This window comes from Condylura cristata, unplaced genomic scaffold, assembly GCF_000260355.1.
Source record: "Condylura cristata isolate star-nosed mole 26May11 unplaced genomic scaffold, ConCri1.0 scaffold00003, whole genome shotgun sequence".
NCBI classification, from domain to species: domain Eukaryota; kingdom Metazoa; phylum Chordata; class Mammalia; order Eulipotyphla; family Talpidae; genus Condylura; species Condylura cristata.
Genome location: NW_004567104.1, coordinates 49,759,340 through 49,783,631, shown reverse-complemented (window position 1 = coordinate 49,783,631; position 24,292 = coordinate 49,759,340). Strand labels below are relative to the sequence as shown.

The 24,292-nt window shown below is 33.7% G+C and overlaps 1 protein-coding gene across 2 annotated transcripts in view; it reads left to right on the top strand.

Moving 5' to 3' along the window:
• EPHA6 (EPH receptor A6) overlaps positions 1-24,292 on the top strand; it is a 563,177-nt gene that overhangs the window by 97,780 nt on the left and 441,105 nt on the right. For both annotated transcript variants that reach the window (XM_004675273.2, XM_012734527.1), the window contains exon 3: positions 4,669-5,332. In XM_004675273.2, coding sequence (XP_004675330.1) covers positions 4,669-5,332 — 664 coding nt within the window. The remainder of the gene's footprint in view (positions 1-4,668; positions 5,333-24,292) is intronic.

The following is a 24,292-nucleotide window of genomic DNA, read 5'->3' as shown; positions in this document are numbered from 1 at the left end:
GGCATTTGGTCTTTTGGATCTATGCCTTTGAAATGCCTTTTTTATTTTTTCACATTCTATTTTCCTTTGCATGTCTCCCCTTTTTATATTATACCATACTTTTAAGAAACCAAGACCGATACTTTCCAATATATATTACTTCTCTCCTTTTTAGCCTATAGTTGAATTTTTTTTTTTTTTTTTTTTACAAAGAGAGTCATTTAATTTAAGAGTACCTAATTTTAATTTCAGGGTACACTGTAGTGTATATATAATTTATTTTAAATGACAGAGAAAAAGGAATAGTGGAAAGTGACTTCACATATACCTCTAAGTACTTTCTTATTTAGGAAGTATAGTTCAACATTGATTTTCCTGGACTTTTCTTTTCTGGCTTAAAAAGAAACCAGCCCTGTAGCTGCTTAGAATATTATGTTATCCAGGGTGTGATTTTGCCTCTTCCTTTTCTGTCAGTAGCTACAGAGGTATAGACCAGGTTAGTATGAAAGTAATTGTTTTTTTTTTTCTTCTGCTACAAGTTTTCTTGAGTTATATAGTCTTTGAATGTTATCAGGAATTATCATTTCTACAGATTTCCAATAGCCTCTCCTTTGCTAACACAGACCATTTGCCTCTATTTTAAAATTTCAATTTTTTTAAATAAATATATATGTTTTTTAATCGTGAAGGTGGTTAGAGAGGTCTGGAAGATATAAATTTGAGAGACTTTTTTAAAAATATGTTTATTTATTTATGCATACAGAGCTGGGGTATAGGCCAGAGGTGCAGAGGTGGTGAGAGGCTTCACCAGAGACAGGTTGATGAAGTACACTACTGAGGGGAGCAGCTGGCAGGCCAGGCACCATGTGGATCACCTCCGGGGCGGGGATCAAAATAGTGATGCATAAGCTTTAACTTCTTAGTCCTGTGCTTTTACCGGCTGCACCACCAAGCAGGACCCAAATTTGAGAGACTTTTATTAGAACTTTATATGTTTGGGTTAGTTTACTGGCAAATTTTCTGAGAATTCTTGACTAAAAAATCTCTGTGGTTCTTTTAATCTCTTAGAACCTAAATCAATCTGATTCCATGATGACAGACATTTACTTTAAGAATTAACTTCCTTTTTCTAACTTTTTGTGCTCAAAAAGAATTCAGCATTTTGATCTACTTTATTAAGCTTGGGAACAAAAACTTCTCCCTGTGTAGATGGGGCTGGGATTTTAGAGAACCTCTCTAGCATAAATAAAGTACTACTCAGAGTTCACTATGTATCCTATTACTTCTAGGAAATATTCACTATAAATTGGAGTGCCAACGATATCTATGAGTGGAGACATTTCTCTAAGTAAAACAGTGAGCTGTATATACAAACATTTGCCAACTTCAGCCACATGTTTTCAGGTGGATTACTATCTCTATTTAAAAGACACATACAACATTATCCAGTGTGAAATATTTAGATGTATATAAATGGTATAACTGTTTAGGTTGTGTGATGAAAATAACAAAACCTGTCACTAATTAAAAAAAAATCTTTATTTTTTTAAGGTTTATTTATTTATATATACAAGACCTGGGGAGTAGGCCAGAGTTATGGGGGGCATTGGCATTGAGAGGATCCTCAGAGTGAGGTGCAGAAAAGACAGATCACTGAAATACATTGCTGAGGGGATAGCAGGTAGAACAGGAGAAATCTGCTGCACCATGTGGGTCAGCTTCCTGATGGCTGGGGATCCAACTCATGTTGCAGTGGCTGACAGTTGCTTGACTTTACCCCTGCACCATGAGGGAAGCTCAAAACCTGTCACTAATTTCTGCTATTATCAATTCTGTCGGCTGTTTGCTCTCACATAGCAGGATCTGAACATGAAATACTATAACTCCTTCATTTCACTTTTTTACATATATATTTTCATGCGACTTACAACACTAACAAACAAGAAAATGAGCCACTTACCAGAGAGTCACATTTAAGGGTGGCACATTCCATTCTTCTTCACTTGCAAACTGCATCTGTTTTTATGACCTCAGTGTGCAGAACAGAGAACAGCTTCTGCTTCATGATCATTTTATAAGTCCTTTTCTTTGAATCAAGAAGTCAATATGTGAATTACATTTGATGAGTAGAAAGGCTTTGTTACTTGACATATGTAGTTCAATGAATATTTTTAGTTAAGCAAGATTTATTTACACTCTAAAAAAGAATGACCAATATTGCTATTTGTTCTAAGAATGTAAATATTACATGTGGTATAGTGAAGTTTTTGTGGCCACAGGAGGAAGTAAGAGATAGTCTGGAAAGATGAAATCTCTTGTAATCACAAGTCCCAGAAAAGGTGTCACACATGCCACACAAGACCCCAAGGGAAGTGTTGAAAAGGGAAAACTAAAGCCAAAGAATTTATTGGGGTTTCTGATGGAAAGGCATCATGTAACAAAAGTGGTTTGGGATTGGCTAGTTTGAACTGAGCTTCTAGAGCTACTTTGGGCTCTAGGGCTGTTCTTCAGGTGCCTGGTACCTGGTCGTCGGGTGATTTAGAGCACAGTAAATACTGACTTGGTATGTGTGAATTTAATGAGGAAGTAAGTTTGAAGATAAAATAAATGTACAACAAATTCAGGAGGCAAAAGAAAGGGAAAGAAAACAAAGTACTGAGAATTATCGAGTTTTCATGAGAAAAACAAAGGAAGAATAATGGGTACTTGTAGAGGGCAGAGAGAGATGGGGGGACTGAAAATTTATTCAGAGATATAACAAGGGTCACTGATTTTTTTTCCCCCATTCAGTCTATGATACTTTCATAGCTTTCTCTAGAATCCTTCCTCTTTTTATATCACTCATGTCTGTTATTTTCCTATTTAAAGTTTCCGTTTCTAAACTTCTGTTCATAACATTCATTTGATTTTCTGAGTTTTCTTACATGTCTTTAACCAGCTTTTCTGGTGTTTTCTTCCCTTCCCCCCCCCCCCCGATTTATTTATCATGACAGTCTAGAACTCTGCATCTGATAGAGTAAAAAGCTCTTCCATTTCTTTGTAATTGGCTCCTGGAGATACCTTTCCTCATTGTGGTGAAACATTCCTTTGACTACTTAAGGCACCGTCCATTTAAGTTTCTACCTCCCCATTTTTAGTATTCTAGGTCAACCATGCTCTCAACTGTCCTAAGGATACAGAACTTCCAATTTTCCAGATGTCACTGAAAAGTCAGGGAGAACTATTCAATAGCTTTCTGGTTTGGGAGTCCAGGGTGGGCCCGGAGGGTTCTAGTCACTGATGAAAGTGCCTGTGCTCCCTCTGGCAGCACTCTGCTGGGACTCTAGACATATATCTCTAGTCACTTTAAGCTCACTGCATGGTCTTTCACCATATCAGCTTGAATCCCATGGGAATTGGATAAAGTAACAAAGCTGTGCTATGCATTGTCTTTTTCACTGTGGCTCTTGCTCACCTGGCTTATCTTCTCAGCATTTTCACACATATTCCCTCTTACTTAGCTCTTTACTAAGCAGCTCTTTCTCAAGGACCACCCTATCCTGGGAGTATGGGTTTGAACTTCTGTACACCAGGCCATTAACTCCAGATGTCTCTTTCCACTCATTGGTTGTTGTTGCAGCATGGAGTTTAGTTTCCTCACTGGCTCTTTTGTTATGGTCAATGTTTGTCTACATTGCACAAGAGGTCCTTTCATTTTACCCCAAGTCACAGAATTCTGTAACTCCTGTACCCCCAACTACTTTAGATGACCTTCCTGGGGAACCTCCTTTGATGTTTTACCCCCTCCCCCTTATAAAACATCCATTCATTAAAGTATATCATATCCAGTATACTTAATAGAAATGAGAAAGTATTACTAGCATATTTTACCCAAAAGATTAGTAACCAGAATGTTTGTTTGTATTCGTTGAAAAGAATTATATAAATAAAAGTACAATTTGAGTTTACATAATATAGCATTATACAATATTAGTTGCAGAAATATTGAAAATGCCAAATAATTTCAAGGTATTCAAGGATTTTTATCAAATATTCCAGAAAAGGATAGCCAAGTTTTTCTTTGTTTAAATAAGTGCACTCGAAATAAACACTTTGAAGACAAGAACTTTTTGTCTTGAATCCATAATAGCCTGATAAATAGTTCCTGAGTAAATGTAAGGCTCTTTATCTATTTTCTATTAAAGCAGGCTTGTAAATATTAAATTCCATAATGCTAAACATCCCTCAGTTTGTCACAAAATGGACACAAGGACTGATGGCCAACTGGAATTTGTCATTAATCTGCTTATTTTGATCAGGTAATGGGTGCTATTTTCTGTTCTTATAGTTTGCCAGGATTTATTTTAAGAGGTTGCAAATGTTAAGTAATTTATGCCTAACAACATTTCCATTAAACAGGTACTATTATCAGCTCCATTGTACAGGTGAGGAAACTAGAAGCTAAATCCATCCTGATTATGCCACTAACAATATGTAAGGAAATGAGACTCATACCAGACCAACTGCTTCTAGAACCCCTACTATTAGTCTGAAGCTTATGGTTAAATTCCTGCTGCATTGTTACTTTGACTAACTTTATTTATATTCTTTTTGTTCCTTTTTTTTTTTTTTGCTTAAAAAAGTTGCAAATAAACCTTGCTGTTTAATTGCTGTGGTTTTCTAAATCACTTTTTTTTTTTTTTTTTGCAGTGGGATGCCATCACTGAAATGGATGAGCACAATAGACCCATTCACACATACCAGGTATGCAATGTAATGGAACCAAACCAAAACAATTGGCTTCGTACAAACTGGATCTCCCGTGATGCAGCTCAGAAAATTTATGTGGAAATGAAGTTCACGTTGCGGGACTGTAACAGCATCCCGTGGGTCTTAGGAACCTGCAAAGAGACATTTAATCTGTATTATGTGGAATCAGATGAATCCCATGGAATTAAATTTAAGCCAAGTCAGTATACGAAGATTGACACAATTGCTGCTGATGAAAGTTTTACCCAGATGGACTTGGGTGATCGCATCCTCAAGCTCAACACTGAAATTCGAGAGGTGGGGCCTATCGAAAGGAAAGGATTTTATCTGGCTTTTCAAGACATTGGAGCCTGCATTGCCCTGGTCTCAGTTCGTGTTTTCTATAAAAAGTGCCCTTTCACTGTTCGTAACTTGGCCATGTTTCCCGACACCATCCCAAGGGTGGACTCCTCTTCTTTGGTTGAAGTAAGGGGCTCCTGTGTGAAGAGTGCAGAAGAGCGTGACACTCCTAAGCTATATTGTGGAGCTGATGGAGACTGGCTGGTTCCTCTTGGAAGGTGCATCTGCAGTACAGGATATGAAGAAATTGAGGGGTCCTGCCATGGTAAGAAACATTAAAAAAATCTATCATTCATTTAAGTGATGGTTTTTAAATGTTCATTTGTCATAGATTTATTTTCAAACAGCAATTTTTATTTTTTTTTAAGTTTGATTTTCTTCTCCTAGGCATGGTGTTTAAAAAAATGTTAAATGATATTTAGATATTTATTAACTAAAAGTAAATTATTGTTACAATTATGACTGCATGAGAGTAACCATAGAATTTGTGGTGCTGCTCTTGTAAGCTACAAGGAAATTCAGGGAAAGAGCAGTATGCTAATTGCCTACTAAAGACCCTTTGTGAGATAGAAAATAAATCTATTATTCAGTGAGATTGAAAAGACATTGGGAGCTTAAGGGTAAAACAAATAGATAAAAATTGAGTATTAATTGGTAACTTAATAAAGTTTTAAGAATATTTAAAAATGATTTTATAATCTAAGAAGTCATGTTATTAGCTATTATTAAATGCTTGTATTTTTATAGCATTGGTCTTAGAATTAAGTAATGGCATTTGATGACTAGAATTTTATACTTACTGTTTGCTCTGTGAAATTTTGTTCTTATTTATAATGCCTTAAAATTCCTTCAGATTATCAACCTATTTAGAAGAAATTCCAGAAACATCTGTTTTTATGACTTATCATCCTTATTATAATTTATTCGAGTGCAGTAAAATAGATGTGTGGGTACAGTACAAAACTTTTTTTAATAGCAGAAATTGAAACATTTAAACTTGAATTCCAGATCTGTGGCTTCCTGACCTTGAAATCAGTCTTCTTACCCATAAATAATGATTATAATCAACTAATACTAAATCAAATAGCAATAAAGTACAACTAAACTATTAAATTAAGGACTTAAAACTGCTAAATCAAGTTTTAAGAACTAGTAAATCTAGGAAATATGCCAACTGACTCCAAAAATTGCTATTTATGGACATGGGAGATTCAGAATACATGTGGACCCTCATTTTAAATTATATTCCAGTACTGCCAGTCTCCATTTTAGAAGATTTCTTCTCATTCTGATGCTTTGTCTTACTCTTTCTATCCTCTGATCATAAGTCTTACCATTGATTCTGTTGCCATCTAGTAGCAACTTATCTCAAAGCCAGCTCTCAGAATTACCTATAACGAATGGTAAATTAATTGGAACATCTACAAATAAACTGTAACTCAAGTTGTAATTTATTTAAACTGTTCACATTTTGGACTCCTACTGTCTGTGAATCTCATAGTATGTAGAGATAAATAAATGTAGCTTATACTTCAGCTTTCTATGTTGCTGAGATAAGAACTACCCAAAACAGCTTAAAATCAGTTACTTAATGATTTCTCAGTTCAGCGGGGTAGTGTTGCTTTAAAACTAAAAAATAATTTACGTAACTCTGTTGTACATTGTAAGCAGTGTTTTATTCTTGACTCAAATAGCAACTTAGGTTTTATAACCATATTTTATTTATTAATAGGTTATAATTAAAGATGTCATCTTTGAGCAAACTAATGTTATAGATTGACTTTTTAAAAAAATATCTTAATTTATTCCACTAAGGATTTAAATTAAAAATAGCATTGTTTTATAAAGCATAAATTTACTGCAGTCTTTCACTTCATTTTTCTAAGACTGTTTTAACACTGTATAAAAATATTTGGAAACAACATGCAATATTTAATGTGATTTTTGTTGAGTGGTGGATTTCTAAGGTGGCATGAATTACTGATAATCTCTTGGATATTAATTCAGATTAAATGGCACTTTTATTTAGAGATAATAGTTTTGGATTGGGAAATATAGTGCAAACATTAAGCCTTTTTATAATAAAGTATCTATGGAAATTGAGGTTTTGAATCATTAATAATTTTTAAAAAGTTTTCTCATTATACATATGCATTTATTTTTTCCTGTTTTACAACTCTAAAATTCTAGGGGAAAAGAAGGTGGCAATTCTTAGGCCATTGCATTTTTGTTCAAGATATGAATAGGATATACAGGGCCTTTGGTGACATAGCTATTGATTTGATCTTCTGAGGAGTGTTGTTATTAAGGCTTCAAGTCTCGGTCCTCTAGTGCAGTTCAGAAGCATTTATTCTCTGTGTTTATGATCTTCTGTCTAATCATGTTATCAGGAATGATTGTGGAAGCAGAGAGCATAAAGAAATTTGGAACACCAGGATTTGCTGGCATTAAATAAGGGGGTTTGAGGATATGATGAAAAGCTGAAAGGTGAGATTGGAATCTAAAAAGGGCAGACTTATTGGCCCAAAAGTATTTTCGCTTTCTAAAGGTTTTCACAAACTAAATATAAACTCTTACAATGAAACCTTCAATTCCAAATAAAGCTACTTTTTCATGAAGCAATTCTGGACTTCTATCCAGCTTGAGAAGAATATGAAATTAAGATTCTCGGAGGAGTCTAAGATAAGACAGTATAGTTTAATTGTATTATAGTTTGTTCTTTGTCACAGATTAAAAATAGGTAAAAATGGCTTAAGTGATAATTTTCAGTAAGTCATTTTAACCAAATTTTAAGTGTAATTTTAGTTGTTCTGTTTCCTTTTGCAGGGGTGGTAACTGTAAGTCATATCTCTATAGTTCTATCCTTAATTTTTTTTTTTTAAAGATTTATTTATTTATTCGTACAGAACTGGGGTACAGGCCAGAGATGCAGAGGGTGAGAAGATTCACCAGAGACAGAGTGGGGAGCAGAAAAGGCAGATCGACGAAATACACTGCTGAGGGGAGCAGCGGGTGGGTCAGGAGAGGTCTGCCACGCCATGTGGTCACCTCTGGGGCAGGCGGGGATCGAACTCATAAGGAAGTGGCTTTAGTTTCTTAGTGCAGTGCTTTAACCCGCTGCGCCACCAGGGAGGGCCTCTATCCTTAATTTTTAAAAAGAAAAATCATTTAACACTTAATACTTCTAGGAGGAGACAAGAACACAACCCAGTGAAATTACTGGTTTTTTTGTTTGTTTGTTTGTTTGTTTTTTGTGAATGTTATCTGGACTTTTCATAGTGTCTTTTTTTTTTTTAAGATTTATTTATTCATACAGAACTGGGGTACAGGCCAGAGATGCGGAGGGTGAGAGGATTCACCAGAGACAGAGTGGGGAGCAGAACAGGCAGATCGAGGACGTCCACTGCTGAGGGGAGCAGCGGGTTGGTCAGGAGAGGTCTGCCTCGCCATGTGGATCTCCTCGGGGCGGTCGGGAATCGAACCCATGCGAAACTGGGTTAAGCCTCTTAGTGCAGTGCTTTAACCTGCTGAGCCACCAGGGAGGGTCCCTCATACTGTCTTTTAAATAAACTAGGGATTTCCTTTTTTGATCAAAAAGAAGTAGCAATATATCACTGTTCATAAAAACAAATTAAAATGAAGTATGCTAAATTTAACATTAAAAGGGAAGATATTTAAATAACTAAAACCCTCTACTTCCATAGAAGTAAATAGTATTCAACTATATGAAGAAGGGGTAATCATTTTCATGTAGCACCCACAAATAGCAACAGAGAACATTCCAGATGAGCATTTCACTGGGTTATTATGTACTACATGGAAGATATAATGGCAACACGCTACCAGAGAAGACAAAGATCTTAGTTTTCACTAAAGTGGTATACATTAGTAAAGTGTTATTTTGAATAAATCTGTGTCTAGTCATATTAACTTATATTCCAAGCATCATATTATAAACACTAAAATTGTGTCATACTGGGAACAATTTTATATGTTTGTCAGTATATATCCAGAACTAGCATTTGAGCTTCAGAGGTGTGATATACTGTATCATTTCTATGAACAAAAATGTAATAATTTCATTTCTAGGACACATATATCTAAGCCATTGGGCAGTGCATTTCAAAGAAGAACAGAATTCTAAGGTAAATAGACATCTTAGCAAAAACTTGATACAAAAGAAAGAGAAGCTTTGAAGAATAGGGACTTGATATAAATACACTTAAATATTTGTTTTGATTTAAAATACCTTGTTATCCTTTCTTGGAAAAAAACATCTGTGATTTCATTCATTTGTAGTTAGTTTCCCTGGGGCACATATTAATATATATTTTTAAATCCTTTAAGTTGACTTCTTAAAAGAATTAAAGAAAATACTGAAGTCTTCAATTATGCACATGGCCTTTTCAAGATGTAGTTTTTTTTTTCTTACTATAATGTTTTCGCTTTTAGCACATAATGCTGTACATGGAAATGTTAGTATTATAAATAGTTCCTCATCGTGATTCTGTAAGAAAAATACTTTTTAACTAGTTACTAAAATTCAATCTAAATTTAGGACAAATTATCTGTTTTTATAATTGGTTCCAATTAAAAAAATAAGGAATATAGTATTGCTGAAAATGGTCTCAGTTATAGAGAGTGGTGATAAACTTAAAGTAATAGAGATTTCCAGTTGCTAATTGCTCTGCACAAGAACTATCTCCATGTGAAAAAAGCATGCAGTATCAAAATTGATGGGGACTTTCGGAATTTAAAAACAGACTGTTTTGTCTTCAACAAAAAAAAAAAAAAAAGAGAGAGAGAAAAAGAAAAAAAAAAGACAAGGAAAGCATGACTTATTTTTACTATTTGACAGTGTTAAAAGTTAAATTTTAAAAGTTACAAAATAGAGTGGAAGATGCAAGCCCTTATTTATTGGACAGTGTTAGAACAACCATTGTCTTGAATAGAATCACTTTATCTTTTTTGTATTTTTCTTAAAACCATTAATATTCTTATTGTTTAAAAGCTACTATGCTGGAAGAGTTATTTTTTATCCAGCACAGTCTAAAAGCATGTGTATTTTATCTGTGCTGATAAATATTTTTTATAAAGCCAACTGTAAATATGTTTTATTGTGAAAATTCCAAGATGACAATATTATTATTTGAGAACTTGTAAAAAGATTATTAATTTTCTAACTACATTATGATAAAGATCATATTCTTATAGTTTGATTGTGGGTACATTCATACGCTAGTATAGGCTACATAATGTGAACACTTTGCCATACATATGAAATACTGTACTTAAATATGTAATTAAAAATTCCTATAAAGTAAGTAGCATATATAGATATTTTTATTCATTATAGTTTATAATTTTTTTTCTGAAGTTTTCTGGCATTTATACTAAGGTGACCGTAAATTATATATATATATATATATATATATATATATATCCGGTTGAGATATAACAATAATACTTAAATGACCTATCCTTGATTAAATAAAGTTATTTGGTATTGATCAATTATTACCTTAATGTTGAATTATATATATTTCTTAAATTTGGTAAAGTATTGGCAAGAGGGTATTTTGTCTAATGTAATGAATTGCAAATTTTATTTTGAGAGATGAGACATTTAAATATTTGAAATATATGTGTTAATTTAGAGTTGGAAACATCTTGTGCTCCAAATTCATTTCATTCTTTGCCAATTTGAACTCAGCAAAATTAGTTATTTGTATAAAATAATGAATGTAAAATTAAATACATAGAGAATATTAATTTGAAAAGAATAATAAAGATGAAAAAGAAACCAAGTAGTATAAAATGCCAAGTATTGTATATTCAGATATATTCAAGAGAAATATTTAAAACATATAGTATTGACTCCCACAGAAATATTTGTAAATAGTATTGAGTAAAATGGAAAAGTATAGACTAAATTACATAAAATAGCTTATGGTAAAATAAGATCACTAATTAGTGAGAACAGTAGATGGTTTATTTAATACAGCACTTCTTACTTTCTGTAGACTGACAGTGGAGAAGGAAGAGCAATGATGAATTATTTCAGTGTAGAGCCACTACTCCTACCTCTGATTCTGCTGCAGAGGAGTTTCCTTGGTTATTGAAGTCCTGTTTCCTTGCAATGTGGGTAATTAGCTTCCATTGTGCTTTTAGTTTCAGGATCTATTTGAGCACAATATCAAATCCCACAGAAAAATAATTTGATAATTAACCTCAATATTTCAAGCTAAGCAGTGTTATATCTCCATCCTAAGGAATGTCAATCTACCATGTACTGTTTACTAATTACTCCCTTCCTCCTGTTACTAATATCCTGAAATAAATACACAAAGACTTGATTGGAGGAAATGGAGGAATAATTGCTCAACATCTCTTTTCCTCCACGAAGGTTCTTTTTTTCTTTTCTATGCGTATTGCTGGAATTCTCAAAAAGAAACTGATTCTTTAAACAGTTATTAGTGATGCAAACACATAATGGCCTGACTGCCATGTAATCCTTATATTACTTACTAAAGATACATTGAAGAGTCTAGCATTGCATATGGAATTATTTAAATGAATATTTCCTTAAAGGGATAATGATCAAAGTACGTAAGAATTCCCAAAGGAAATTTCAATGCCTTTTTTATAGAATTTCCCCCAATATATTAACAGTGGGTATTTAATTATTGTATGGCATTTGTGGAGTAGTACTATTTCATGAGAAATGTCTTAATTAATTGCTTTGACAGCTTCACTGTTTTCCCACATGGCTAGCATTTCAAACTTTGTCTTATATATACTCATAAGCAAGATGAAAGTGTTAATTCTAATTAAAATTAGGATTAGTTCTTTAGTAAACCTAATGAAGTCTCCCAGGATAAGTAAATTGAACTGATGATTATTGACTAAAGTTTTATTAGTGGAGAAACAAGTAATTACCAAATCTTTGACTTATACTCATCAACATTCTCATTCCCTTTTTATAGAAAGTAATGAGCTAAAAACTTTGGAATTAAGAAAAAATATTGTAGAGGAAAGGATTACTACTTGACAAAATTTCATAAGAAAAGCAAGTGTAACTTATTAAATTTGGGGGGGGGGAGGAGAATGCAAAGGAAAAATCTCACAATGATTTTTTTTTCCAGCTCTGTTACTAAAGGACATCTGTAAATTCAGTGAAACTTTTTTTCTAGAAAGCAAATATCCATCTACATTCTTTTAAAGTAATCCAGGAGAACTTGGATTTAAGCTAATTCCATTTCTTAGTGCAAGAGACCTGTCAAGATTATATTGGATCATCTTAAATTCCAAAATTTAGTTACTTTTAAACAAAAGTGTAAGTGAAAGGACAAAGAAGTTGTAAAAATTGGCCACATCTCTAAGTTTTTTTTTTTTTTTAAGATTAATTTATTTGTGCATACAGAACTGGGGTACAGGCCAGAGGTGCAGGGGGATGAGAGACGGAGTGGGGAGTAGAACAGGCCAACTGATGAAGTACCCTGCTGAGGGGAGCAGCGGGCAGGTCAGGAGAGGTCTGCGGCGCCATGTGGATCACCCCAGGGGTGGGGATTGAACACATGCGGAAGTGGCTTTAGCTTCTTAGTGCTGTGCTTTAACCCACATCTCCAAGTTTTAACAGTTACATAGCCATAAAGAAAAAACATTAAAAATTAAAAATTAAAGTTGTGAAGTTAAAATTAAGTTGTGAAGGCACATCTTTCCAGTAAGTGAATCTAAGTGACTAAGATCATTACCAGTTCACCTGGCTAAAAGAAGCAGATTTTTTTTTTTTAATTAGAAAACTTTCACTGAGGGATCTGTTGGCATTTTTCAATTAAGTGATCAAAAATTAAAAAAAAAAATCTTTTTTACATTCAGAATGACTTCAGTTATTTTGTTTCCTTGCTATTCTTGTGCTTCTTGGCTACCTAGAGGCTTTCTATTCTTCCCAAATGGGGAAAAAAAAAAAAACTTGATTAATCATAAGAACTAAAGGAAAATCTTAAAATTTTGAATGAAATAAGCAATGATCATTTTGTCTTACACTAAAGCAACTCATTGTAAGTGTTGTATTTTAAGAAGTTCTAGATGGTGATGGTTCATGTATGAAGTACAGTGAATTCGTAGGAGAATTTGAAAAAGCGACTAGTATAGTAATGAGTTAGGTTCAGTTCAATTCTGTAAAGTTTTATAACACTATTTTCTCATTCTTTTCTGATAAAAAATCCTTTAAGTGGTAATAGTAATTATTTCTACTAGTTGAAGATCTGTGCCAGTTTATACTTATATAAATTGGTATTTTATATCTGATTTTTTATGTTCAAATAGTCATATATATAGAAATCAGATTGTGCAATCTGTCATTGGGAGTTCAAACAATGTCTCTTCTCAGATGAAAATGAGCTCTTCTTATTTTTGACTATTTTCAGGAGAATCTGTACTTCTAGTATTTTTCCTAAATACTGTTAACTATGTTCTTTTTCATACTCTTTTTTCTTTGATTACTTGAAATGATGTTCTCCTATTCATCATTCTTTTTAGATGCATAAAAGTTTACTTGAGCATTCAGAGAAATAAACTTTTTGCTTTATAGAGATGCTTGCTTAATTAGTATGAATATCTCTATTTCTGAAAATTAATCAGGTATAAAAATTTCTAGCAAAGAAAAGTTATTTAATGAATTATGAAAACTTTACATTGTGTTAATAATAAGAAATTCTCAAATTGCTACACACTTTAGCAATAAACTTGTTTTGCCATTTCTTAGAGAAATATACCTGAGCTTCATAATCCATTGTGTCATTCAGAAAGGCAGAATACAGTAATAGTCAAGTTTAAAAGTGAATAAAGTGATGGTTCACTGAGGGATCAAAACTCATTACTTAAGATGCTTTGATATTTCTCAATAATTGGCCCCATATATATTAAAGTGGAGCTGCTCCCTTCTTTTCCTCACTTGGAGGCATCTTCCTTGACTTTCTCGGACAGATGCCTTCACTTTTCAGCCACTTATATTATTAGTTTATTCGATTACTTATCCATTTTTAAATGTCAATCTCAAATTTTACTCAAAGCTTTTTTCCACTTACCATCTGTACTGACAGCTCTTGTACTTCGAGATTACTGGGGTGTGGGTGGGCTTCCAGATACCTCCTTCTCTCCCACTTGTAGATGCCAGCTCTGTTTGTGATGTGACAAGAGCAGACAAATGTTGCTTTACAGGATTCACTGAGACTGCAGCCTTCTTTTTATTGGTTGCTACCACTTCTCAGACTGACCCTCCTTTCTAGCTGTCCTTTGTATAACTGACCTCCCAGTGCACAAGCTTCTCCAGTACAGGATCTACTACTTTCCTCTGAGAGTTATATAGCTGGTTTCCCAGGTCTTGGCTCATTGAAGAGTTAGATCAAGATTCAACTACATTTCTTTCATCTCTTTAATTTTTATTAAAGCTCTTTTCTTTGAGAGGGTATTAGCACGTAAGTAAGCTTAAGCCCAGGAACCAATTCATATGTATGTACCTAAAGAAAATGCATGTTTGCTTCATCAAGGAGTCAGGGGGCAGTGCCATCTCTCTATTCAGGTCACTATTTTCATGCCTGGACAGCATTAAATTGCCTATTGATCCATTGGCTCACTAACATTTTTAGAAGAAAATATGTCTAATTTAATATATTGGAGGGAACATTTTAGGCAACCTAAAATTTATAAGGGATTCTTTTCATCACCTCACTTCACTTTACCTTAAAGGAATATTCTCTTTCATCATGCATTGTTGCATTGACTGAAGACATTGAAAAGCCATTCCTTGAGTTAACTGGCTCTAACTGTTTAAAGCTTATGAACGAGGAGTACAGATTTATAACAGTTGATGAAATTCATCTGGGGCTTTTGTTGAAATTTCTAGCTGTGGAAAAATTCCCTTGCAGCAAAAGATTACTGTAGCATTTTTCAGTGGAATGTGCATTATAGTATACTTATTATATAAAATGGGAATTTTATATGAAAACCTTTTTGATGTTTTATTATTTTTATTTTATTTATAGTTGATCATTCATACTCTCAAGTTTTATAAGATTAAGTTATGTAAAATACTTGTGTATCATACTTTTAAACTTTAATTTACATATAAAGTTTAACACACTATAATTTACACTAATACTATCATTTTGTTTTGCCTTTACATCGTTTTTCAAATTTGAATTTCCTTCCCACAAAAAACCCCTTCCAACTCTATTTAGATTTCAAGAAATTTATTTTAAGCTACTTATTTGAACCTTTATAATTTGACTTAGAAACTGGTTTTTGATTTTCTGATTTTATTGCTTTATATTAACTTAGTGAACTATTATGTCTAATATAAGCAAAAAAGGCTAAACATTATTTTCCATGAAAGTACATTACAAATGTTTATTGTATAGCCTTTAGAAGTAAATTTTTAGATTCTACTATTTTAGGGTTTCTTTTCAAATATTCTATTTATATTTTTCTAGATAAAAAAAATTAAATAGGAAAAATATTTTTCTTCCCTAAGGATTTATAAAATTTTTTATAGAGACAAATATCAGCCTGAGTAAGGAATCATCTATAAGATCAGCAAATTGAGTCTGTTGCAGCATTTACACTTCATATTCTGAAACTGATATTTGATGCATTTTAATGGACTCAGTATTTTGCTTTTGAGTACATTACATATGAAAGTAAAATGTCAAAGCTTACCCCTTTCAGAGTTCACAGTAACTTTCCTCTCTTTCTTTGTTTTTGTTTGAGGAATTCTCTTATGAAGATATCTATGGTCACTTCATTTTTCATTCTTTTAGAACATAAATTTGCATATCAAAGTCCTGATACAAATAAACATACACTATAGTTCCATCTGCCATTCTCATTCTACTGGGACCTAGTAGAGGAAGAAGTCAGTAAATTGGAGAAGACAGACTAACTTTTCAAATATGTACCAGCTTCTTTGAAATAGTAAAAGGCACACATTTTTTTTTTTCATATGTTTCAGTTATTACTTCTTTAACACCCTTGGATCAAAAAAATAAAGTATTAGTTGTGAGAAGGGGTGAGAGGTAAGGTGTGATCAGAAACTGTCTTGTAGTTTACTGTGATTTCACAGCAGAACATTGTCATTTCTAATATTAATTGTAAGCATTATTAATAAATATATTTTGATGATTTAGAATTAGCACAAAATCCTGATGTTTTATTTCTAATTGGCTTGAAAGAAATTCTAAAAATAAACATTTTTTATTCTTAAATATGAAGAATTGAACAAACCATGAAATGAAAAGAGGAATATTTATTAGAGGCTCAGAAACTTAGAATCCAAAATATTCACGAAAAACTAGCACTCATCTTCAAAATTCAAGAAATTTTGTACATGATTCATTTAGGTTAGACAGTCTGTGAGAACTGTTGCATTAAAGACACCTCATTGGTTAAGACAGTCTTGGCTAACATTTGTAAGGTGTTCTTTAAAAAGTTAATTGTTTACCTTTTCTTCCCATTTTAGTGACTTAATTTTGCTTTCTGTTATTTGACAAATTATCTAAGAAAGCTAATGCAGGCAATTATCTAATGATTTTGGTTTCTGAAATCAATGCAAAATGCAGTTGTTTTGAAAGAGTATAAGGAGTTGGATACGATTTGATTGGAATTGCTGCCTCCTACATATAGTTCTTTTAAATATCTTTAAAATTTTTTTTCTGTTCTTTTTGCTTTCATCTTTGTTAATTTTTGGACAGTTTTTACTTCTCCCTCAGTGTAGCCCCCATTGTTGTCCTACCACCATAGCTTCTGTGATCCATTACCTCTGTGTCAGGTATATTAAGAAAAGGCTGCACAGTATAGTTAATGCTGATATCTATGGACTCTGGAGTCAGGCTGGTTGAGTTAAAAGCTGAGTTCTTCTACTCGGAGTAAGCTGTTCACCCACTGCAAAAGAGGGGAGAAAGCAGTACCTGTGTCATGAGAATTTTGTGAGAATAAATGAGATGATGTAAATGAAGTATTAAGCATAGCACTCTGACCTTAATTAATTGTTATTAGTATTTTTAATAGCAATTATTTAAAAACCTACTAGGTAGAAAGAAGAGAGGAAGGGATTGAACAAGAGAGAGGGACATTGAAAGTGATTTGGATATAAAGGAAGTTGATATTTTTAAAAAATTGCTCTGATTTTATTGGTCTCAAACAAGTAGAGAAACTTTATATTCTACCTACCAGTGAAGGTGTTGATGCTGTCTAATGAACACTGGTCTCAGCAGAACTTTAGCTATTTTTAGTCTGTTAGGGATTGCAATGAATAAACATTAACAGGTTAATGAAACCTCTGTCAGAAAATGAGTGAATCCAGTTGCTTGTTTAATGTACCAAAACTCAATCTTCTAATGCTTTATAATGGTCTCAGTTCCTCTTAAAACTATGAAGAAATAGCTTCTGTCCCAAAGGTATATAGCTTTTACAGAAAGTCTGTTTTTATTAACATCCCTCTGTGGCCATAGCTACTATTATATAGTTAGAGTGAAATATCTTGCTAATGACCCATTTCTTTTTCTAATAGTTTTTAATCAACAATTATATGCAAGGCAGACACAGATGTCTTTCCTTCATACTTATTCCTAGTTCCCAAATCCTGTCCCCAAAGTGGAATTAGGTGTCTAAAATTCCCATGGAAACTGTCAATAGCCAATTTGCCTTTGTTACTATGTAGCATCCTTTTAGAAAGTTTATGGTGTTCTGAAAATGGAAAATAAAAAATAAAAAAAAAAAAGAATTTAGAGGACATAGGAAATTTGGGATTGACAGCACTTAATTGGTTAATAGAGGAATGATTAAAGATTCTTTTTATTTTGTAGAGTAGAAACCTTGAACAGTGATACAGTATAAACTATCCAGAAGTAGTAGCATGTAGAAACTTTCATTCTCTGGATGAAATGGTAGAACTTACTTAACCAATGTTAACAACATTTCCTACTTTCAAGATAATGAAAATACTTTTGCCTTATGACTGCTGAAAGGTTTAAATGAGATAGATTAAATGTTAAATCCAGTGTCTACTAGTAATAAAAGCTCAAGAACAGGTTTTTTTTTGGTCTTTTATAGGTATTGTGACCACCATGAATATTAAAAATGGGAATTGTCGTTATTACTTAAAACATTAAAAAAGATTACCTCTGTTACATTGGTTAAATAAGGATTCTAACCTCTCTTTTCAAAGAAAAGAGTAATAAATTACTTTTCTGGAACAGCTGTGGTGCTCTTCAGAATTAAATGTTATTGCCAAAAGGACTTAAAAAGTGATGATTTTCCAGTTAAAAAAAAATCTACCTTATTAAGCCTAGAAAATCATTTTAATGTATTATTATGTATAAGCACTTCTTGATTTTAAGTGCATGACAAAGGGGCTGTACCTGAAAACAATGTAAGTAAAATATAATTTCTCAGAGGTAAATACAACCAACTAAATTATTTATGCTTATAGATAATAACTAAATAAAATTTTACACTTCTTGAAAATAACAAGAAAACATGCTACACATGGAGAATTCTACACTTTTTGATTAAATGTAGACAAAAACAAAAGAATAAGTATTTACTTATTTTAAAATATGTAATTATCTGAACATAAATGTAATTTGATGAAAATGTTTCCCAAATTCTGTTATACAATGCAAATTTTGATAAGAAATTTGTAATGATGCCCTAAATAAAGATCATAGCAAAACATAAAATGGTTTTATGTCTGAGATTTTATATCAGAATAGGTTGTTAAAGTAGAAACAAAATATAATAGATCTTGATTACGTAAGTAATTTTCAATTCATTATTCCTTTGCTCTTACAGATAAAAAAATCTTACAAATTATTCATGTGGGAACTTTAGAGTGTTTTCTATATTTTTATTTAAATCCTCTCTGATCAGTTTTGTACTATAGTTGCCACTTGACCATTAACTCTTTGAACTCATTTTCCCTCTGTGGCCCTTCCTAATCTTTGTCCCATTATATATTGCCTATGGATTGCAAATGGAACTGTGAATTTTGAGTGTGTTGGGCATTGTCGCTGGAGAGCCTGAGAGCTCCTTTGTTGTGGGGCAAATGGAATGTTGGACTGTAGACTGACTCCATCATTATGGAGAAATTGGCTCTGTTTATAATCCAGATACAAGTTGTCTAGGACTGATATCCTTTCTACAACTGCTTGTTCTCAAACCTGCACATACTTATCTGACTCAGTTTCAGTCCTGATGTTTGTCTTTTTTTCTATTTATTTATTAAGTTGATATATTGCATCTCGAAGAGACAAAGATTAATGGTCCTGTAACAGTAGATAAGTCAGACTTATCCACGGTATGTTATCAAAGATCTAGGTCCCTCTCCTGAGCTGGCCAGTCTCTTGTCTTATGTTCCTGAAATTATTGATGTTTCACACCACCACACTCCCGTCATCGATGAGGAATGTGCCTGTTTTCAGTGTTTGTCATACCTCTTCTTGTCTTAGAACTCCACATGGCAAGAAATTAGAGTTTTGCTTCCCTGTAGGTCTGTCCTTGGTCCTAGTGATTAGCACATTCTCCAGCTCTCATGCAGGCAAGGTTACATGGCAGGAGGGACTGTGGATTTTTTAAATCTCAGGCTAGGCTCTGTATAAAAAGGGCACACTTGTCTATATCCAAATACACACAGTGAGATCAGACACACTGCCCTGTGTAGAATCAGATCAGACTAATATCTTGATAAGCCCCTTACCACTCACATTCTCTGTGTAGCAGTATAGAGCCTGGTGTGATGACTGGGTTTAGCAGTGCAGCTCCCTGCTGGTTTGATCTCAGCAGGTGAGTCCTCAGAGGCAGCAGAAGAGAGTAAAATCTGGATGTGATAGAGTGGCACCCTGCTGCAGCTACTGACTCAAGTGAGTGAGGCTTTGATCTTACATTTCAAACTTTTTTGTCTAATCCTATGACATAACATTTTTTTAAAAGATGGCTAGATTTTTAGCATTTGCTTTTAAAATTTACAAATATGTAGAACAGACCCAAAGTCTTACGATTTAGAAACCATAAGCCAAGATGGGATAGCTCAGGCCTCAGTCCAGTATTCAGACCTGAGGGAGGATGCTACATCTCTGCAGTGGCTTCATAAGCCAACTCTTCCTCGGCAGGAAAGCCAGTTAACTCCATATACCAACAAGAATTGCCTGTTCTGACCTGTTGGAACTTTGGTTAGTCATATGTGCCAGAGATATACTCTTGTAAAAAGATAAGTGGGTTACTCGGTGTATTGGAAATCCTGGAAAACCTTTACAGACATAGAGGTGTTTTCCATGTTAATACTTATATTAAATCCCAAAGAGCAGGGACTACAGTGTACTAGCCCTTTTCAAAGCATATTCTGTCACTAGATCACTTCGCTTGTACCTGTACTCTGGGTGAGCTGCTAAATCTTGACTGGTTCCTCTCTTGCTTGTCTGATCCTCAGTGTGCATTCCTTTTTCCATTCAACAGTTAAGATAACAGAAACCTGGAATTTAGCAGATATTAAAAACTGAAATCTTTATTATAAGGGTTAGAGGTGTTGCCAAGCCTTTTTAAATCATGTAACTCAAAGAAGAGATCTGTGCAACATACTAGTGTCAATGCACATAGGTAACATTGACCCTGCTGAAAGCCTTGATGGCTGGAGGGGTCAGTGTACACACTGCTCAGAAACCTTTTCTATATATAACACTCAGCTCCTATGGATGGCAGGCAGAACTTCTCATAGACTATTTCCCTCCATCCATTCAGTATTGTTTTATGTTTCCTCCATTTTCAGAGGTAGCTTTCTAACTGTGGAATATCTGTGCAGAGTTTCTACATTTGGCAAAGTATTTAGTATTTAACCAAATATTCCTAACTTTTTAGGAATACACCCATCCTTCTTTCCTTCCTTTCTTTCTCTAAACAAGAAAGTGAAATTAAGTTTCAATTAATTAGCTTTACATGCCCAGTAATGGTACTTTGAGCTTTTCTTCTTTTAAAGGTTTGTTTATTTCTTCTTTTAAAGGTTTATTTATTTCTACTAGGCCATGTGGATCACCTCCGGGGAGGGGATCAAACTCATTCTGAAGTGGCTTTAACTTCTTCTTCTTTTTTTTTTTAAAGATTTATTTATGCATACAGAACTGGGGTACAGGCCAGAGGTGCAGGGTGATGAGAGGATTCACCAGAAACAGTGGGGAGCAGAACAGGCCGATGGACAAAGTACACTGCTGAGAGGAGCAGCGGGCGGGTCAGGAGAGGTCTGCCACGCCATGTGGTCACCTCCAGGGCAGGCAAGGATCGAACTCATGCTAAAGTGGCTTTAGCTTCTCAGTGCTGTGCTTTAACCTGCTGCGCCACCAGGGAGAGCCTGGTACTTTGTACTTTTTAAAAATGTTTGATTGAACTAATTCTCTGAATTTTGTATGGGTGCTTTTCTCATTTTGCATAAAAAAGTTACATAGACACGTTTTCTAGTTTTCCTAAAGTACACTGTCTTGTAAGTAATAAAGAATAGATTTGTTAGGATCTTCTTAAACTATACTTACAGTGTACTTCTCACTAGCATTGTTCTTTAAAACCTAATCAAAGGAAAGAAGGAGGGGTGAACAAAAAGAGAAAGAAAAGAAAGAAACGGATTCATAAACCTAAACATGCTTTTAAGTACAAATAGTAATCTTTGGGTTTGTGTGTGATACAGAAGCTTAATCTGACTTTGACTTTCATATAATTCATGGACTACTCTTTCGAGTTTAGGGATACAAAACTATAATGAAAAGTGGAGTATATGCAAAAAGTTTGGTGACCCCAACTTTTTTAAAAATTAAGGCATTGGCCCTCCCTGGTGGCGCAGCGGGTTAAAGCAGAGCACTGAGAATCTAAGGCGGCTTCCGCATGAGTTCGATTTCCGCCTGCCCCGGAGGTGACCACATGGCGCGGCAGACCTCTCCTGGCCCGCCCGCTGCTCCCCTCAGCAGTGTACTTCGTCGATCTGCCTATTCTGCTCCCCACTCTGTCTCTGGTGAAGCCTCTCATCCTCCGCATTTCTGGCCTGTACCCCAGTTCTGTATGCATAAATAAATAAATCTTTAAAAAAAAAAATTAAGGCATTATTGTATTAAGGAAAGGACCAAGAATGTTGTCTATATCAAAACACTTCAAAAATTCTTAAGTAACTTTTCTTATATGATTAAATTTGTAGAAAACTATTAATAATTTTATCCAGTTTGAATATATACTTACAGATATATTTCAATATCTAATATTTTATGAATGATGCTTATTTTAATCATTAGCAAAATTTGAATGCAAATGCTTTAGTAAATTATACCATTTTAAAGATTTATTATATTATTAGTAAAGGTAAAATTCAGTAATATATAGGTTAGAATGCAAGTTTTCTTTCTCAATATTCCATTTTAAAGAATATATATGATACCAGTATTTCATACCCTTGTAACATTCAGTAGAGACAATTTCTTTGGAAGATGGTATTTGCAAAGCCAATAACACTGTGATTTAACAGGGTTAGAATATTATAAGATGATAAATTACCATAAATAGGATAGAGCAAAAATCACAGTCAACATTTATTTGATATAATATCCTTATGAAAGGTGTAAAGCACTAATCTGCTTTGTCTTATTCATTTTTCTTTGCCCTCTTTGATCTTTCTTTTCAATAAAATAAAAGGTCATCTGATACTCAAAAAATCATAAGTAACAAAAATATAAGTAAACCTAGTCTGAACTTCTAAAATGCCCTACTTTTTCTTATTAAAAAGGAATCATAAGCTATAGAATTTTTTTGAATAGAAGAAAAAAATTTCCCACAGTCCCATACAGTGTGTTTTGTCTGTCTTTTGAATTGTATTTGAAATTGGCCTTGTGTTTGTGAACTGCTTATGAGCACTTGTTTTCTTGAAACTAGATGATGTACAGATGTAGATACATGGATACTTGTAGTGGCGTAAGTTTGTGGAGGGTCACTTTTGCTTGATTTTATTTTCATTATAAAATAAGCAATGGAGACTATTATTGATGAGAGACAAGGATGATGAAGATTTGAAAACAAAAAGTGTGAATAGACATCTGGGTGTCTGCAAATAAATGGACCATGGAAATTTTTAGTGTGATTCTTGGGAACTGTTAGAGTCTTTGTGAAATACAAAATCCCCATTTTATGCAGATTTCTCCATTGATTAAAATAGGGGTTCTCTCTAGCTCACAAATTTAATATGACCTCAATGTCAAGTGTATAGAAGATAATATTAAAAAAAAATTTCAAGTAAGTTTCTTATATATACAAAGACATCACAGCCCTGGGGTTGGGGGGGGGGGAGAGACCAAAAGACCTTATATGATAATGTATAAAAAGTAATACAGCATGACTAGTTGGTTTTGTCTGGGGCATTCCAGGATATTTTAACAGAAAATCTTTTCTTTGTAATCCTCTACTGTTAGCTGGTTAAGAAGAAATATGTTCATCTCAATAGATTGAGGAAAATTTTTTAAGATTCAATGCCTATTCATGATAAAGATTATTGGCTTATAAGAAATTGAATGAAATGTTATTAACACAGTAAAGGATTTTGAAATCAATGTGTACTTCATTGTGAAACTTTAGAGGAAGTGAGAGACTTGACAAGATACCCATTGTCATTACTCTGTTTAGCATTTTGCTTGAAATCCTCATTCTAAGGACATAAAACACTTACATGGAAAAGAAGAAATTAAATTTTATTATTTAGAGATATCATCTGTTTGAAAATGCAAGATAATAGAGCCAAATCCATATAAATCATTAAGAGAGCTTAGCAATTTCATTGAATAAGACCAATTTTTAAAATTCGGTAGTGGGCGTTCCCTGGTGGTACAGTGGGTTGAGGCGCAGCACTGTGGGCCTGTTTGCAGTCACTGAAGCTCGGGTTCCATCCCGGCTGGGGAGGTGATCCACATGGTGTGCTGGACCTCTCCTGTCACACCTGCTGCTCCCTTCAGCAATGTGCTTTGGTCAGTCAGCCTGTTCTGCTGCTCCCCACTCTGTCTCTGGTGAATCCTCTCACTCCCACCCATCCCCTGTACTTCTGGCCTGTACTTCTTGTATGAATAGCTAAATCTAAAAAAAAAAAAAAAAAAATTTAAAAAACAGTAAACACTATATATTAATGCCAGAAAAACCACTAAATATTTGTCCAAAA